Here is a 15,727-nt window from a genome sequence, read left to right as displayed (position 1 = left end):
GTTCGATTCCTGGTGCTACCAGATTTTCTGAGAAGTAGTGGGTCTGGAATAGGGTCCACTCAGCCTCGTGAGGATAATTAAGGATCTATTTAAAGGAAATAGTGGCTCCAGTCTAAAAAACCGAGATTAACAGCCTTAGGGATTTGCTGCGCTGCCTACATGACACCCTCTGTCTGCTAAAGTTGATACTCACTTCGCTGTCAAGCGGCGGTCGCTTGGTTGGTATGGTTCACTTGCGGACTGAAGCCGTGGAGTTTGTTTTTTGTTTGTTTTTGTTGTTTTAGAATATTAGACTTTGGACAAAGCCCAGTAACTCCATAACTCCGAGTATAATACACCATCATCGAACCCTTTAGAATTGAAGTATAATTGTTTTTAGTTAAGCGTTTGTTCCAATTTCAGAATTTCAAGATGAAGGAAATAGACCTCATCGTGTTAAAATACGCTCTTTGCATTTGTTGGATTCAACTGGCTGGTTATGGAGACATTGTCAAAGCCGTGGAGTACCTGAAGGATATTGAAGATAATCGGGTGTCTAAATTCCCTGCTGTGTACTATGGCTTGGGAAGGGCGTATTATAAATTAAACAGGTATGTTTTTTTGTTCATGCCAGTAAGGGGTTTTGATTACATGAAGAAACATCTGGCTGTTAACTGAAACATGATGTGAAATGCTATCCACTATACTTCAGGAGGACTTGAAATCCAAGGGCTATTCGGAAAGTAATTTCTGGTGAGCTGTTATCAAAACAAAGAGAAGAAAATTTATATACATAAGTTATTTATAAGTGTGGTCACCACTGAAATTGATGCACTTATCGTAGGGGGGAATAAGTTTTTGTATGCCTTTGTAAAAGAAGTCTGTTACCTGTGAGCTTAGGCGCACTTCAGCACCTTCCATCAACTCCTTGTTACTGTTGAAGCGCTGTGATTCCAGCCATTTCTTCAGGTAGGTAAACAGATGGCAGTCACGCAGAGCAAGATCAGGGCTGTAAGGACGGTGGTCTGACAGCTCCCAGTTTAAATGCTTCAGCAGTGCTTGAGTGTGAGCAGCTGTATGTCATGGCACAGCACTACATTGGATATCAGAATTCTGTGCCTTTTGTGTTTAATGGCCATACTCAGGCATTTTAGTGTTTCACAGTACATTTCTGATGTTACTGTAGTCCCTTGTTGCATGAATTCCACTATCAGCACTCCTTTCCTGTCCCAGGAAACAGCTGCCATCAGCTTTCTCGCAGACGTTTATTTAAACTGTTAGGCTTGTGTGGTGAATGTGTGTGTATTCACTGCTTTGACCGCTCATTGGTTTCAGTAGTCACAAAACCCAGGTTTCATCAGCTGTTGCTCATATGATCTGATTGAGAAATTTGTCACCGTGTTTGTTGTATCGCTCTAAAAATATTTACAAAAGTTGAAACCATTCTCTGCATTTTATGTGAACCCATGAGCATTTTCGGAACCCATCTTGCACAAAATTTGTGATAGCCTAACCTAATTGTTACAAACTTGTAGAGAACAGCGTGTGATATTTGTGGAAATTCACAAAAAAATTTCTGAAATTATAAGTGCCGTTTTTCTCAAATTTTTTGGTCAACATTTTGAACAAGATCATCACTCACTGCAGATGGCCAGCCACTTCACTTTTCAACATGAACATTTGTTTGCTCATCTTTGAACTTTCCACACCACTGTCTTTAACAGTTACCAGTTTTTCAGCATGTTCTTATGTTTGTTCCCAAGTCTTATATTGTGTATTATGACAACCAATCTCTAGAACAGTAATAGAAAATCTGCATTGGCTACATTGTGTGGTAATTCTGTCATCATTTCTCTGGTGGGGAGAGGAGGATGTAATCTGCTGCTTCCCCATTTTCAGTATGTATTTATATATTCTGTAATACTTGGAAATTTCTTTACTTTGCTACGTGATAAACTGATATTTTGTGTCTTTTTATCATATTTGCTGTGATAAAGAATTGAGAAAATCTCTTTTGAAGTGAAATATTCCAATTATGTGAAGCTGAAATTATGTAATGTGGAGTTGTGGTTTAAATGCTTGACAGTATACCTGTATTTTCTTTGTTGTTAGATATAAAGTAGCAGCAGAACATTTGGAGAAGGGTTTGTTATTTTTGAAACGAGGAGTTACGTTTGAAACTCATTCCTGGCCGGGAACTAACGATGTTATTTCAGAAACAACAAGAAATGGTCTCGAGGTAGGTTTGCATCAGATACTTGTTGCTGTGTCAGACTTGAGGTTCTCATGATGTATGTTATAAGAATTACTGTCTTGTGTGATGTGTGATGTGACACCATGCACCTGGTAACTAATTAACCAGTGTTTTAGGGGAACTTTGCTGTTTCCATCTTCAGAGTACTCTTCTGAAGATGAAGGCATATATTTCTTGTGAAACATTGGTAACCACGTACCAAACTACATGACATCACATCTCAGAAGACAATAATTTTCATTTGTTACAATGCCGATAGTAATATCAGCATGAGTATATTTCACTAGAGTTCCTTAATTTCAAGTAGATGAAGTGTACTGTATCTTCACTGTATGTTCTCCGAAACTGGCATCAAAATTAAAATCTTAACAACCCTTATTTCAGAAATGTAGTGAGGGTTGACACAAAGAAAAAAATACTGAAGGAATATATTAATATGTATTCAAATGCTGGATGCCTTAATGAAACAGACAACTTACTTTAGGAAGCCGAGTATTCACTTTTTTTTATATGCATTAAATTAATATTTTATTAAGAATTACATCTGACATGTGAATTGTTATGTTTGTGTTTCACTTCCTTTAATAGAACTGCCAGGGTCAGTTAATTCAATGCTGAAGAAAATATGCAGTTATGTAAGATTTCCAAGTACATGTGCTGTGAGATCATACTAAATCTTCCCACAAATTGTTGAGCTGCTCAAGTGGAGGAGGCGAACGCATCTTTTGTTTAGTTAATCGAGATTCACACTTCTAGTGGAATCAACAAGACTGTAGTCAGGAGAATCTTTAAAATTAACACCAATTTAATTGTTACTAGGAGTATGGCCATAAATCAAAATGCTGAGTTCTCACTGAAGAGAAATTGGATGAAATCCATGCCAGGTTGGAACGTTCTCCTTGAAAATACCTCGGAAGTGCAGCACAGGAGACCAGGGGTTTCAAGTTTCAGGCTCTCCCCCTCCCCCCTGAAAATGAGCTTCAATGCATGTATGAAAAATTTTCACAAAGGTGTCAAGAATTCATGCGTAACAACAGAAAGCATACCCAGCATCTGTTATATTCTGGGTAATTTCTGTTTTAATTTCTTAGGGTAAGGTGTCTTGATTCCGTTAAAGGTTAAGTTATCCCTGTAATAGGCCATGAAGGCCCATAGGGTTGTGAGATGCCAAGACTCCCACATTTTCTCTAGACAGTTGGCTCACAGATGGCGGTGAGGTTGTCAGCCTTATGTGCCAGCCGCCCTTTACCCCCCAAGAAGATTCATGGTACTTATTTATGTTAGAGGCTGAGTCAACTCCGGGCCATAATGTGGCTGAAAGGATTGGGTAAATTGGAGAAAATCCACTTCATTGGGTTTCAGACCTGCAACCTTCTGGCTTGTAGCATAGTGCCTCAACCAACTATGCTACCATGTGCCCCTGTCTTTATTCCATTAGGAGTCAGAATTTATGTGGCATGACGGATGGGGGAGGAGCAGTAGACTCCTCGGCCTCCCTTCCACATGAGCAGCTCAGTTATATGTGCGTAAACTCTAAGCTTATGACATTTTATATGAACTTGAGATCACACGTTGATTTGCCACAATATGCTGTTTAGTAATTCGGCAACAGGTACAGTTTAGCTAGCTGTGATTGGAATTGAAAGTACAATCCTGGAGGAATGGAGAAAAACCTGGAACTGTCGGGTCAGCATAACAGACTCTAATTGAAATCTGCGTACACAGAATGGGAAATAAGAATGGTGTCCATTACTACTACACTTTTTGGACTCATTGATAGTTTTGGAAGTCTGCTCAAGTCATTGATTTTTGTGTTCTGTTTGTAGGACGGTCTAAAAGGATTACTTAAAATGTGTCGTGTTTACCATGAACCTGATGCGATTTGTAAATACAATCAGTGTCATAAAATTAGTTCTCATATAATTCCTTCGGAACATATTTTCTACAGGTAAGTTCAGTCATCTGAATATATGACACTATACGTAGTTCTGTTTTATTTTGCTTGAGCTGTAAAATTGTCAGATTCAGTATGATACCACTACAGTCAGTAATTTCGTGGCCTGTGTTTTGTTGCACATTATTACAAGATACTGACATACACTTACACATATCCACGTCCTCCCTCAAAATAGTTGCCATTGGCCACTATGCGAGTCTGTCAACATTGTTATAGCTACTGGAAACACTGCTCAGAGATACTTGCAAGAAAGTCCCATACAGCTTCCCTTGTGGTGGTGGTGATGCTCATGTAGCTTTTCTTTCAAATGGGGGAAAGAGAAAGAAATCTTATGGTGTGATATCAGGTGAGTATGGAGGGTGCGGCAAAACAATTACCTGCTGTTTTGCCATCTCTTAGACAAGCACGGAGCGATGTGCAGGGGTGTTGTCATGTAGCAACAGCCAGTTCTTCCCGCACCAAAGCTCAGGACGCTTACGACGAATTGCATTGCTTAGACGGCAAAGGATATCCTTGTAGTGGTGCTTGTTTACAGTTGCTCCTTCTGGGAGCGATGAGTCAAAAACATTGCCTTTTGACCTGGCCTGTCACTGTTTCTTCTTTCTTGGCGATGATAGCGATTTCCAGGTGTCCAATTGTTGCTTCAGTTGTGGATCGTACAGAAAACACCATGTTTCGTGTCCTGTTATGATTCAGTTGAGAAACATCCTATCATTGGCAGAACTGTCGATCAGGTCACTGCAAATGCCCATGCAGTCATCACATTGGTCTTGTGTTAGGACATGTGGAACACTTTGCTGGGTAACACAGGACATGTTCAGGTCATCAGACAGAATCCTGTGTGCAAGTACCGTGGCTGCTCCCTGCTGCTGCTGTGATTTCGTCTGCCATTAGGGAGTGGTTGGCAGGAACCAACATTGCAACTTCTTCGATCTTGAGTTCAGTTCTAACTGTTCTTGGCTGACTGATATGCTCATAATCTTCCAAATCATCTGTCCCCTGTGCAAAATGTTTGTGCCAATTAAACACAGCACTACAACCCAAGACTTCTTCCCTGTACACTTGCTTGATCATCTGAAACGTTTTACTAGAGGATTTGCCCAATTTTTGGCAGAACTTGACATTTTCCTATTGCTCAAACTGTGACATTCTCGATTTCTGCTGCTCGCAGACAACTACCTTTCACAACAGCGACTTCCTTTCTGAATACACAGTGTGCGCACAACTGCTTCTTGCTGGGATGAGAGAAGAATGGTCATGGCCTATCTTGTGGCTCCACACATCTGCTGTAGTACATAACAGCACTACTGTGTGACCAGTCCACAAAATTATTGACTGTACTACATATTGGATTAGAGTATGGCTTTCAGAATGTTAGACTGAGTTTGATAGAGTATCTTCTTTGTGCTCAAGAGTATGTGACACTCCTCAAGGTCCAATTTCAGTTCAGTTTGAATTTTAAATTTGTTTGGGCTTTGCCCAGCATTGAACTTGAACGTAATGCCCTTGGTTTTGGGTTGAGACTGACAGAAGATTTCAGAGGGTTAAGAGTTGAAAATAGTATAATCATTGGGTGCAGTGCAACTTTTTATATAATGAGAATTCATACAATTTATTTAAAAAATCCTCCAAAGTAATGTTCATTATATCCAAAAATGGTGGAAATGCATGATCATCAAGACTATCCCCTAGTATCAAACTATGTCTATCATAATACAGCAGTAAATTAAAAAAAAATATTGATGTGGTTATTGCAGTATATAATCTTTTTTGAGTGCCTGTATTGATATTAAAATGAAGAACAGTTCAGTGTTCTCAGAACTTGTAGCATTTTTGGAATTGAGGAGTTAAATGTAACTGCTTCTGAGCAATAGTATAAGCATGTGTAGGTGCCATATGTACAACATATGTTAAATTCAAATAAGTTTTATGAATATATATGAGACAAACTCCATCTTAAGTGCAACAATTTAATTGTAGTTCTTTCTTCTTTCCCTCCTCCTCACTACATGTGGAGAAATTTTATAGACATTTTAACTTGAATTAAAGTTTTAAAAAAGTGCCAGTTTTAGAAATCAAATTAACGCGTGTAGGTTAATAAAGATTTTATACATACAATTAGAAAGATTTTAAATTTTAAACTACAGGCAGTGTAGCAGCTACGTAAGAATACACACCTGATGATGGCCATTTAGGGCCGAAACATGTAGTGTGGAGGAAGGAAAGAAGAAAGAACTACAATTAAATTGTTGCACTTAAGACAGAGTTTGTCTCATATATATTGTGCGAGTGTAACAGGATGCTCAAATATAATATTATTAAAAAGTTTTATGAAGTCATTGTGTCATTGATGCTGTATTTTACACATATTTCTAATGTGAAAATTTAAATAACCATGTTGTTGATTTTCTTTTACAGTGATCCAGATTTTAGTGGTTTTGTTACTGTAATTTGTCAAGAAAAATGTAGAATAGAATACCATTTGGGGTGTTGGAAAGACTATAAAGAAGCTATAATGTCCACCGAAATAGGGAAGTTGTCTGACAAGGTAATTTCGTGCTACAGTGCATAGAATAGATAAGTTCTTAATTCAGATTTAACTGTATGTGACATAACATTTAGGAAATAACGGCCTCTCTGGCAACTGAACCTCATCTTGGTCTTCTATCCAAGTGGTTTTTACAGGAACTCTATACAGTTCTCTTTCCATCATGAGTTTTCAGGGAAGTTTGATTTCTTTCATCCTAGTCCGTCACACTAACAGTATTATGACTGATCAGTCACACTGGACGGAATTAATTAACCTTTTATAGTATTGGGGGAACTTTGCTGATCCAAAATAACAAAATTCTTTGCTATGGAAAACACTAATTTTCTTGTTAAATATTGTCATTCCTCCATTTCATCGCTTTTTGGGTCCAAGTGATAAATTATCATGAACCTTTTTTTAACCCTCAAACAAATAAAAAAATGTATTGTATTTTATTTTGTCCGTTTTGCTACATAGTAACACTTGGACAAGTCATTCAGTAATAAAAGTAAACAAAATAAATCTACAAAGTTACAAGCATACTACCAACATTTGTTACAATCATAAGCAATATATAAATACAACATTTAAAAAAAATTATACAAACTACTATATACAGCTTATAAATGGCTATGACATCCAAACATGAGTACTGGCACCATCCACTTTTTTATTAAAACTAACAAACATAAATTTATAATATTTGAAACGTTTGTTTTGCTTCCTGGGTTCCTAGTTTCCTACTTCCCCTGCCTGAGCTACATGTATAGCCCATTGAATCCCTCTTTTAATTTGACTGCTGCAACGGTACTAGGTGAGATGTACACATGTACAACTTCTCATGCAGTGGCCTCCTTTCCCCTGAAATACTGACCTGTGTATCACAGCAATAGAAAGTCACTACAAAAACGATTTCATTGGCAATAATTAGAGGAAATAATGTGACAGTTTGAACATATAGGAGACTCGATTATACATATGTGTATTAGCCATGGGACTCTTAACAGCCCCCTAATGATTCAGTTCAATTCAATTCAATTTAATTTATTTCAAATTCAAAAATAGATCCAGATACAGGCTGGGAAACAACCATTGGATATAGAATGAGTCACAGATAAAAAAAACAAGCATTCCATTCCGACAAAAAACAAGCATTCCATTCCGACAGGAACAAGTCAAGGCATTCATAATATAAAACAAAATAAAAGAACATATCAGCCATATATACAACAAAACTCCCCCAGTGTGAAACTCATGACTCATCTATTATTTCCATAAAATCCAATACTTTAGGATGTGGAAAAGTCATATTAGATAAATAAGTAGTACAAAGATTGTACAGATTGTATCTGTGATTTAAATGTTGCCCATTACGTCTTTTTAAGTCTACTTTCCTTATTTTGAAAAAATAAAAGTAAGGTTATGTGATCACATCACATCACTGTTATTGGAATGATTGGAATTCTGCCATATATATGCTGCTTCCTTGAGTGAGTTCCTATAATCTTACCATACAGGAATATGCAAGGTAAAAAGACTATAATTTAAAGTGTTAGAAATGTTTTATGTTGAAAATTTATATATTTTTGAAGTCCTGTTTTCTGTTTTTCAGGATTTTATAGGAAGATCTTGCCCAACAACAGATTGTGTTACCCAGGCAAATGAATGTTCCGTAATAACAAAAATAGAGATAGTGGGTGATGATGCAACTGTTAGGACTTCCATTGAAGCCCCAAAGGTGGAGACACCTATTAAAGAGTCCAAGAAAGCAAAGTAAGTAAGACAATTAACTACTTGATACTTGTGTGGAACTTTCAACATCAGCATTCTACATTGACATTTCACTAAAGTGGGTTGTCATATTACAAATACAGTAATACCTCTTATAGTCTGGGTAATCGGTTCCGCCAATATCCCGGACTATAGTGAATCTGGACTGATTGAAGCCAGACTATGCGAGGTATTGCTGTACTTCCCAATTCCCTTTCCTCTGATCCCATTTTCTCTCATCTCTGAGATTTGATGCATGTCTTTTGCCAGCACATAGTCAAAATGACTTTTGGTAACATCATCATATTTCCTTATGTATCTTCTTATTTGGAAAATGTATGCTTGTGATAGTACTGATACCAGAAACAAGGGACACACGGTAACATAGCGGTTGAGGCACTGTGCTACAAGTCGGAAGATCGCGGGTTCAAGTCCCAATGAGGTCATTGGATTTTTTTTTACACTTGCAGTGCTACAATCACTGCTTACAATATTCCGGCGAGACTGACTCCATAGACGGATATTCCAAACTGACTTCTTAGACGGGCAATCCGAAGCTTTCTTCTGCGGAGACTATTCCGATACTCACTGTTTCTCGCTGAAGCTGNTGATTGTCTAGATACTGTCGGACCCTCAGCGTCTCACAACCCGATGGGCCTTCACAGCCTGTTACAGGGATAGCCTTACTTTACTTTTACTGATACCAGAAACAGTATCTCAGCCCATTACTGTTGGATATTTCACACAAACTGTGTCTTCCAGTACTTGACTTGAATAACTCATCTGTAACAATCCTTTTATTAAGTTTCCCCCTGAATTTCTTGTGTCATGTGCAGGTGCTATGTGATAGATCCTGTCAAGTTTATCGTGGAAGGAATCTTTACCTTATCGTCCTTCACTTAATTTAATGCATGACCACATAGTATTATATTGTTCAACCTTCCTTTCTTAAAATATGGCCTTTAATTCAGTGTCTCTAAGCCACTCACTTCATGCTTATATTTCTTATTAACAAAGAATCCTATTCCAAATGCTTTATTATCCATACATCCACTTTAAAGCATAGTAAAATTTCCTCACCTTTTCATGTAATTTCTTGAACTCATGCAGTAGCAATTCTGTGTTTATTAAATTCCAGTTTTAATTGACTCGAATAAACTAAGCACCTTTCTGTAGTTGTTTCCCAAAATTTTCCATCAGGCATGTATCATTAGACTTCCAAACATATATTGTCCCAAGTTGAAGTTGATATCCTCAAGCCCAACCTCCAACCTGGAGAACCTGATGCCACCTTTTATCCAACCCCTACCCTACAACCTGTCTGGCATGGGTGTCCCTACCAGGAGCTTGTGCCCCTGCTAGCATAGCTTATCAGGAGACCAGGATGTGGAAACTTCCCACAACTTTAAGATATTGTCCTGGGGCCAGACAGAATTAGCACTGTTTTGTATTTGTATACTTAAGTAGTGCTTAGTATTTTTCATGTGTCATGTTTTCCTAATTTGTATTTTATATACTTTCGTAAATGTGTAATTTGTATTTTATATACTTTTGTAAATATCAACCTCTTCACTAGCCTACATTATAAGGTCAAAGTCAGTTACCAGACTTTGTTGTTTCTTCAGTTATTTTTTAACTGCATGTCATTACTTTCAGGAAAAGGAAGAATGAAAAAAGTACCGAAGTCGCTGCTCAGGAAAAGGTAATGTTCATTTAATGTTCGTTCACAAGGAATGTATGTAGTGTATGCTTTCGTGAACTAACGTGTTTATTTGTATAGTAGGTTTGTTGAACACACCCATGTCATGTGGCTGAGTTATTGGTAAATAGAAAATTTATTTGAATATGCGGTAGTTACTCTGAAGGTCATGTGTTCTACGCATTGCAGACATTTGATTTTGCCTGAATGGCTGACGCTGTACTTCATTCTACTAGTCAGCTCCTCAATGCTTTGTAGGCCTGTTGCTCCGTAGTTTACGGAGGCTGAGGGTATTATGTAGCATTGAAGATGCATGTCTTTCTCCCACCCCTTCAGGTATGCCAGAAAAGTTGTTGGCCTACTGCACTGCAGATTGTTTGGTTAATCGGAGTCTTTTTTTTCACTTGTGAAAGTGCACTGTAAGACAGATGAGTGCCTAATGTGCTTTCATAATCAAGCCAAAAAGGAGTCTGGCCTGTGGTAATGTTAAGATATACTAATCTTGCTAATACCATTATTTTGAATTGTCTCATTCTGGTTCGCTGCACTATTAATTAGAAAGTTAATAGAATTTTCCATCCAGTGCGGCAATAGAGGTCATTTCACTTCTATTATTCTTGCCTTACATGTTTCGGTTTAATTAAAACCATCATCAGAGGCACTTTTCATACGGCAGGAGACACTGTTAATTAAGCTGGTTTGATGTTCACTTTCAATTGTGTTATTCACAGATATATGTTTCACATTATTGTCATAGGTGTTAGTTACGATGGCACTTGTCGTATAAAAACAAACATGCAGAATAATTGAGTATGCCAACAGGCTATACATAGCACAGGAATTATAACCACTTTTTCCCACAGTAGATTTCTTATGTTTGGATTAAATCACTATTAAACTATTTAAAATTTAATTCAAATTGTCGTAAGTCATTGGTTGTCAATTCTTCCCGTGGATGGGAGTCGTCATTCTTGGTGGTGTGTGGGCTTATATGCATTATGATGTTACGTGTGTGCTGTGTCCTTTGTACAAAGGTTCAGACAGGCAAAGGAATAACTTGTTTGCAGCATGCCCAAAATTGCTGGCAGACACTTTTGCTGTGTGCCATTTAAATTTCCTTGAGGTTACCCAAACATTAGAAGACTTTTTTTCTTAAAGTTGGGAGACAGTTAATAACAAAACAGTAAGAAGAGCCCAGCTTACAGGGAGTTTTCTGAGATGTTCCATAGGAAAGGTGGGATAAAATGGGTTATGGAGGACAAGAATGGTCAGATGGTGCTTAGTTTTGAATGGGGTAGAGGAGACAGCCATGAACCACCCGGTCGGAATCATAGGTCCTGAAAGAGCACATATTCCAGAACATGAATTAGGAAGGAGTAACTATGAAAGAACAGGAGTCCCTGAAGGCTTTTTTAAGGGAAAGTAATGGACAGAGGAAAGCTAAGTTAGACTCATTCTTTGGAAAAGCCTTGCTTTCCTTCAGGGTGTGACTGAGAGCTTTTATGACTTGCTCAGGGAGAAATAATTTCCTTTGTTATGTTATTTTCATATACATTACAATAATGGTTTGTGGGGGGTCGGGGTGATATGTCTATCTTTTTTCCTGCATGTTAATATCTGTGTAATAAATTGTGGAACTACAGAACTACTCTTGGAAGAGAGAGTGGTCCATCCTGGACCTAAAGGACAAATAATTCAGCCATTTATAAGGGAACTGCCCAGTTCTGGATGAGAGTGTTAGCTAATGAGTAAATGTACTTTTTTTATTTCAGCCAAAAAGTAAGCCGGTTACAAAAATAAAGAAAACTCTCCCAGAAACAGTGCAAACAGCATCACAGGAAACACAGGCAACCAGCTCAGCGTAAGTAAAACATGACAGTTTTAATAACTAAAGCTTATTTAAATTTAATGTCAGTACAGGTAACAGAAATTGAGGAAATGCTGAGTTTGCTGGAAGAAAAGTTGTAGTTTTCAGTCCTCCTTTCCCTCATCACTGTACAGCCTGATGAATGGACAGATGTACTCCAGCCTGTAGGTACACATCCGGATAGTTCTCTGGTGTGTTGTTCTTTACATTCACTTACTACAGGTACAGAATTGATGACAAATCTAATCTGCACATATTACATTATACAGGGTGTATCACAACTCAACGGCAAAACTTCAGGATCGGACTCCTCATATAGAGAGAAGAAAAAAAGTTTATGACAACATGCGTCTGGAAATGCATATAATTACAGAGTAGTAATTGTGTCTTCACACCACTGAAAAGAATTGGCAGAGGAAAATGTATCACGAAGAAATCACAGGTGACATCATGATAATCATAGAGCTGTCTTCCCAGTGAAAAGCCGACCCACCGATAGAAAGGCTGTCTTCCCAGTGAAAGCGACCCACCGATAGAAAGCACTCATGTCGCCAATTCTTTTCGGTGGCATGCAGACACAATTACAACTCTGTAATTATATGCATTTCTGGACCCATGTTGTCATATACTTTTTCTTCTCTCTACATGAGGATTTTGTTCCTGAAGTTTTGCCGTTGAGTTGTGATACGCCCTGTATAAGGGTTTAAATTAAAAGTAGTTTTTTTTTTATTTCATTAAATGTATATCATCTCATTCATTTTATAAATCTTGATCAGATCTGTGGTTATGTCATACTTCTTTTGTTTGTGTGTGGAGGTATATGCTGCTTTCAGAAAATAAAACCTGTTTTCAACTTCATAAATCAGATGCTATATTGATTCAGTACAGATGAAAATGAGGTATGCTGAACAACTCTTCGTGTAGACCCTTTGGTACCAACTTTGTTTGAAGTCATAATTTTGGAGATCGAACATGTGGATTGACAAACACACTTTGATCTTCCCATTGTACGCTGATTTCATGCATCTGTTTTGTAGAAGGAGCAAGTAAATACTGTCCCGTATGTAATCTTAATACAAGCAGACAGTGGGACAGCAGTAAAAAGAACTGTCCACCCGTCCATCTTTTACCCAGAATAAAGCATATAAAGGTAAAGGATGCCACAGTAGGGTCTGAGCGTTGAACCAGGAGGAGCTGCTAAAATTTGTGCTTAATATACCTACAGATGTGATAGGTAATAGTTTGAAATACTTATGTGAGGTGTGTTAAAAAGAGTTCCTGAAATTACAGTGTGGAGTGGCAGTGCATCAATCATGTTAAGTGCTGTTTGAGTGACCTTGAAACCTGACCGTTAGCGACACAAGCCAGTTTTTTCGAAGTGGATTGCGCATTCTGTGTAGTTGTTTTAACTGGTTTTGTGATCGAGTGCGAATTTGTGTTAAATTCTTTTTCAAGTACAGAAAACAGCTGCAGAAACCCATAACATGTTGCATGAATCTTAACGGCGATGGTGCCTTGAGTCGCATGAAGACTTATGAATAGTTCAAACCTTGTAAAAAAAGGGAGAACTGCAACAGATGATAAGTGGTCTGGCCAACTTAAAGATCCAAACCTCTGATTGCCCAGGTGAGCAACATCCATGGAAATCGTTGACTGACTGTCCGAGAAGTTGCAGAAGAGGTTGGAATAATCATTGGTGTATGGCACACAATTTTAACAGAAGATTTAAGAATGCCTCAGGGTCTCAGCAAAATTTGTGAAAATATTCTTGGCTGGTGATGAGAAACTGCGATGATTTTCCATCAATGAAAATCTCCAAAGAGCAGATGATGGTGAAAATCTTTTGAGAAATGTCATTACTGGTGACTGGACATGGGTTTATGGTTATGACATTGAAACCAAACAGTTCCCACACTGGAAGAGTCATGCTTCACCTCAACCCAAGAAAGCACGACAAGTGCACTCACGAGTGAAATCAGTGCTGCCTGGTTTTTTTTTATCATTGAGGCATTGTGCATTATAATTTGCCCCTGTAGATGAGAGAGTTAATCAAGGTATTTATCTGGTGGTTCTGAAACGTCTGCAGGATGCAGTATGAAGAAAGTGACTCAAAATGTGCACTGCAGTAGGCTGACTCCTCCTTCATGATAATGCACCTGCTAAGCATTGTCAGTTAGACAGTTCTTGGTAAAACATGCAATTAGTACCCTTCCACAACCCCTGCTATTCATATGATTTCTCTCGTCCCGACTTTTTCCAAATCCATAAACACAGATTTCAGACAGTGGAAGACTTCACAAATGCAATGAATGACTTGAACACAGTACCACAAGCATCTTTTGAACAGTGCTCCCAAAAGTGGTAAAGATGATGATGAGAGGTGCATTGCTGTACTAGGAGACCATTTTGAAGGGGATAATAAGCATTAAACCTAAGTCAAGAAAGATATTGTCACATATATGGGTGACTTATAAGCGAGGGTTTGGATTGGTAACTGGATTTATTGATCACTCCTCTACAGTTACTTGTAATCACAATAAATTACAGTAACTCACAATAAATCATCAGCCTGACCCTTCTTCCTTGACTACTGAGGACTCGTTCAGTACTGATCTGATCTCAGTCTCTCTTCCGAACTGATCTGCCCCAATTCTGACTGGACCCAATCTGGGTTTCCTCTTATATAATGTCAGCTTGGACCAACAGAGAGAACATCATTCAATCTCATATCCAAGGAAATGTTTGTTGATCACCCATAACGGGCTGGTCTCCAAGAATCCATCTGCAGAAACGTTTTTTCTGGCTCGTTCCCTGTCAATGGGCATATTCATCACAGTATTACTTGCAGACGAATTTCAGAAACATTTTGAACACCTTATATTTTTTACATTATTTATATAGGAGATTTACAAAGCAAGTTGACGAAGCAGTTAATACTTTGGCATTTCGAACCTTGATGAGGACACTGCCTATCCTGATAGGTTTTTATGGTTTTCCTCAGTTCATGCAGGCAGATGCCATTACTCAGTATCACTGACTCATCAGACAATGTAATCTGAGTTGTAAGATTTGAGGCTTTCACGGCGGTGACTATGAAGAAAGCAGTCTTCTGGGATTTGGCACCGTGTAGAAACGGTAAAAGCAGACTGCTTTTACCATTTCGCACAGTCTCTTCGCTTGCAGATTTCTTATATTTTTTCTTCTACCCTGAAGATGGAGGCGATACGTTCCTCTGAAACGTCGGTTAACACCACATATACACGGTGCCAAATCCCAGAAGACTGCTTTCTTTGTAATCTGAGTTATTACCAGCATTATTAAATAATTACAAGCAAATGTAGGAGACTTGACAACATATTAATAGAAGCTAGTTTGTTGTGAGATGCTTTATCCTGATACTGTATTTCAGCTCATTCTTAAATTTGTCACATTTACTTTTAGGGAGGAGTTGGCATTGCGACTCGACAGGCTAAAGCGTCTAAGAGAATTTAATTTTGGATATACAGATGATCATGTATGTATATGTAATTTTAAGCACAAATTCTGGTGAAGGAAATAAATGGATTAGCCGCATATTCAGTTGACTATAGACAAGCTTTGACTACTTTCATATTTGTTAAAAAAAATCGGGATCATCTTAAATTTGCAAATGAAAATATTTAAAAAAAAAA

The 15,727-nt window shown here is 38.0% G+C and overlaps 1 protein-coding gene across 1 annotated transcript in view; it reads left to right on the top strand.

The window, feature by feature from the left end:
- The window catches only part of LOC111867199 (E3 ubiquitin-protein ligase TTC3), a 69,540-nt gene that overhangs the window by 20,113 nt on the left and 33,700 nt on the right, over positions 1-15,727 (top strand). Inside the window, exons 9-16 of the mRNA XM_033752591.1 lie at positions 403-590; positions 2,092-2,218; positions 4,060-4,181; positions 6,609-6,738; positions 8,333-8,493; positions 10,147-10,192; positions 11,962-12,050; positions 15,498-15,570. Coding sequence (XP_033608482.1) covers positions 403-590; positions 2,092-2,218; positions 4,060-4,181; positions 6,609-6,738; positions 8,333-8,493; positions 10,147-10,192; positions 11,962-12,050; positions 15,498-15,570 — 936 coding nt within the window. The remainder of the gene's footprint in view (positions 1-402; positions 591-2,091; positions 2,219-4,059; positions 4,182-6,608; positions 6,739-8,332; positions 8,494-10,146; positions 10,193-11,961; positions 12,051-15,497; positions 15,571-15,727) is intronic.

This window comes from Cryptotermes secundus, unplaced genomic scaffold (genome assembly GCF_002891405.2).
Source record: "Cryptotermes secundus unplaced genomic scaffold, Csec_1.0 scaffold565, whole genome shotgun sequence".
In the NCBI taxonomy this organism is placed as follows: Eukaryota; Metazoa; Arthropoda; class Insecta; order Blattodea; family Kalotermitidae; genus Cryptotermes; species Cryptotermes secundus.
The sequence above is the reverse complement of the archived record's forward strand: the minus strand, read 5'-3'. Positions and strand labels throughout refer to the sequence as shown.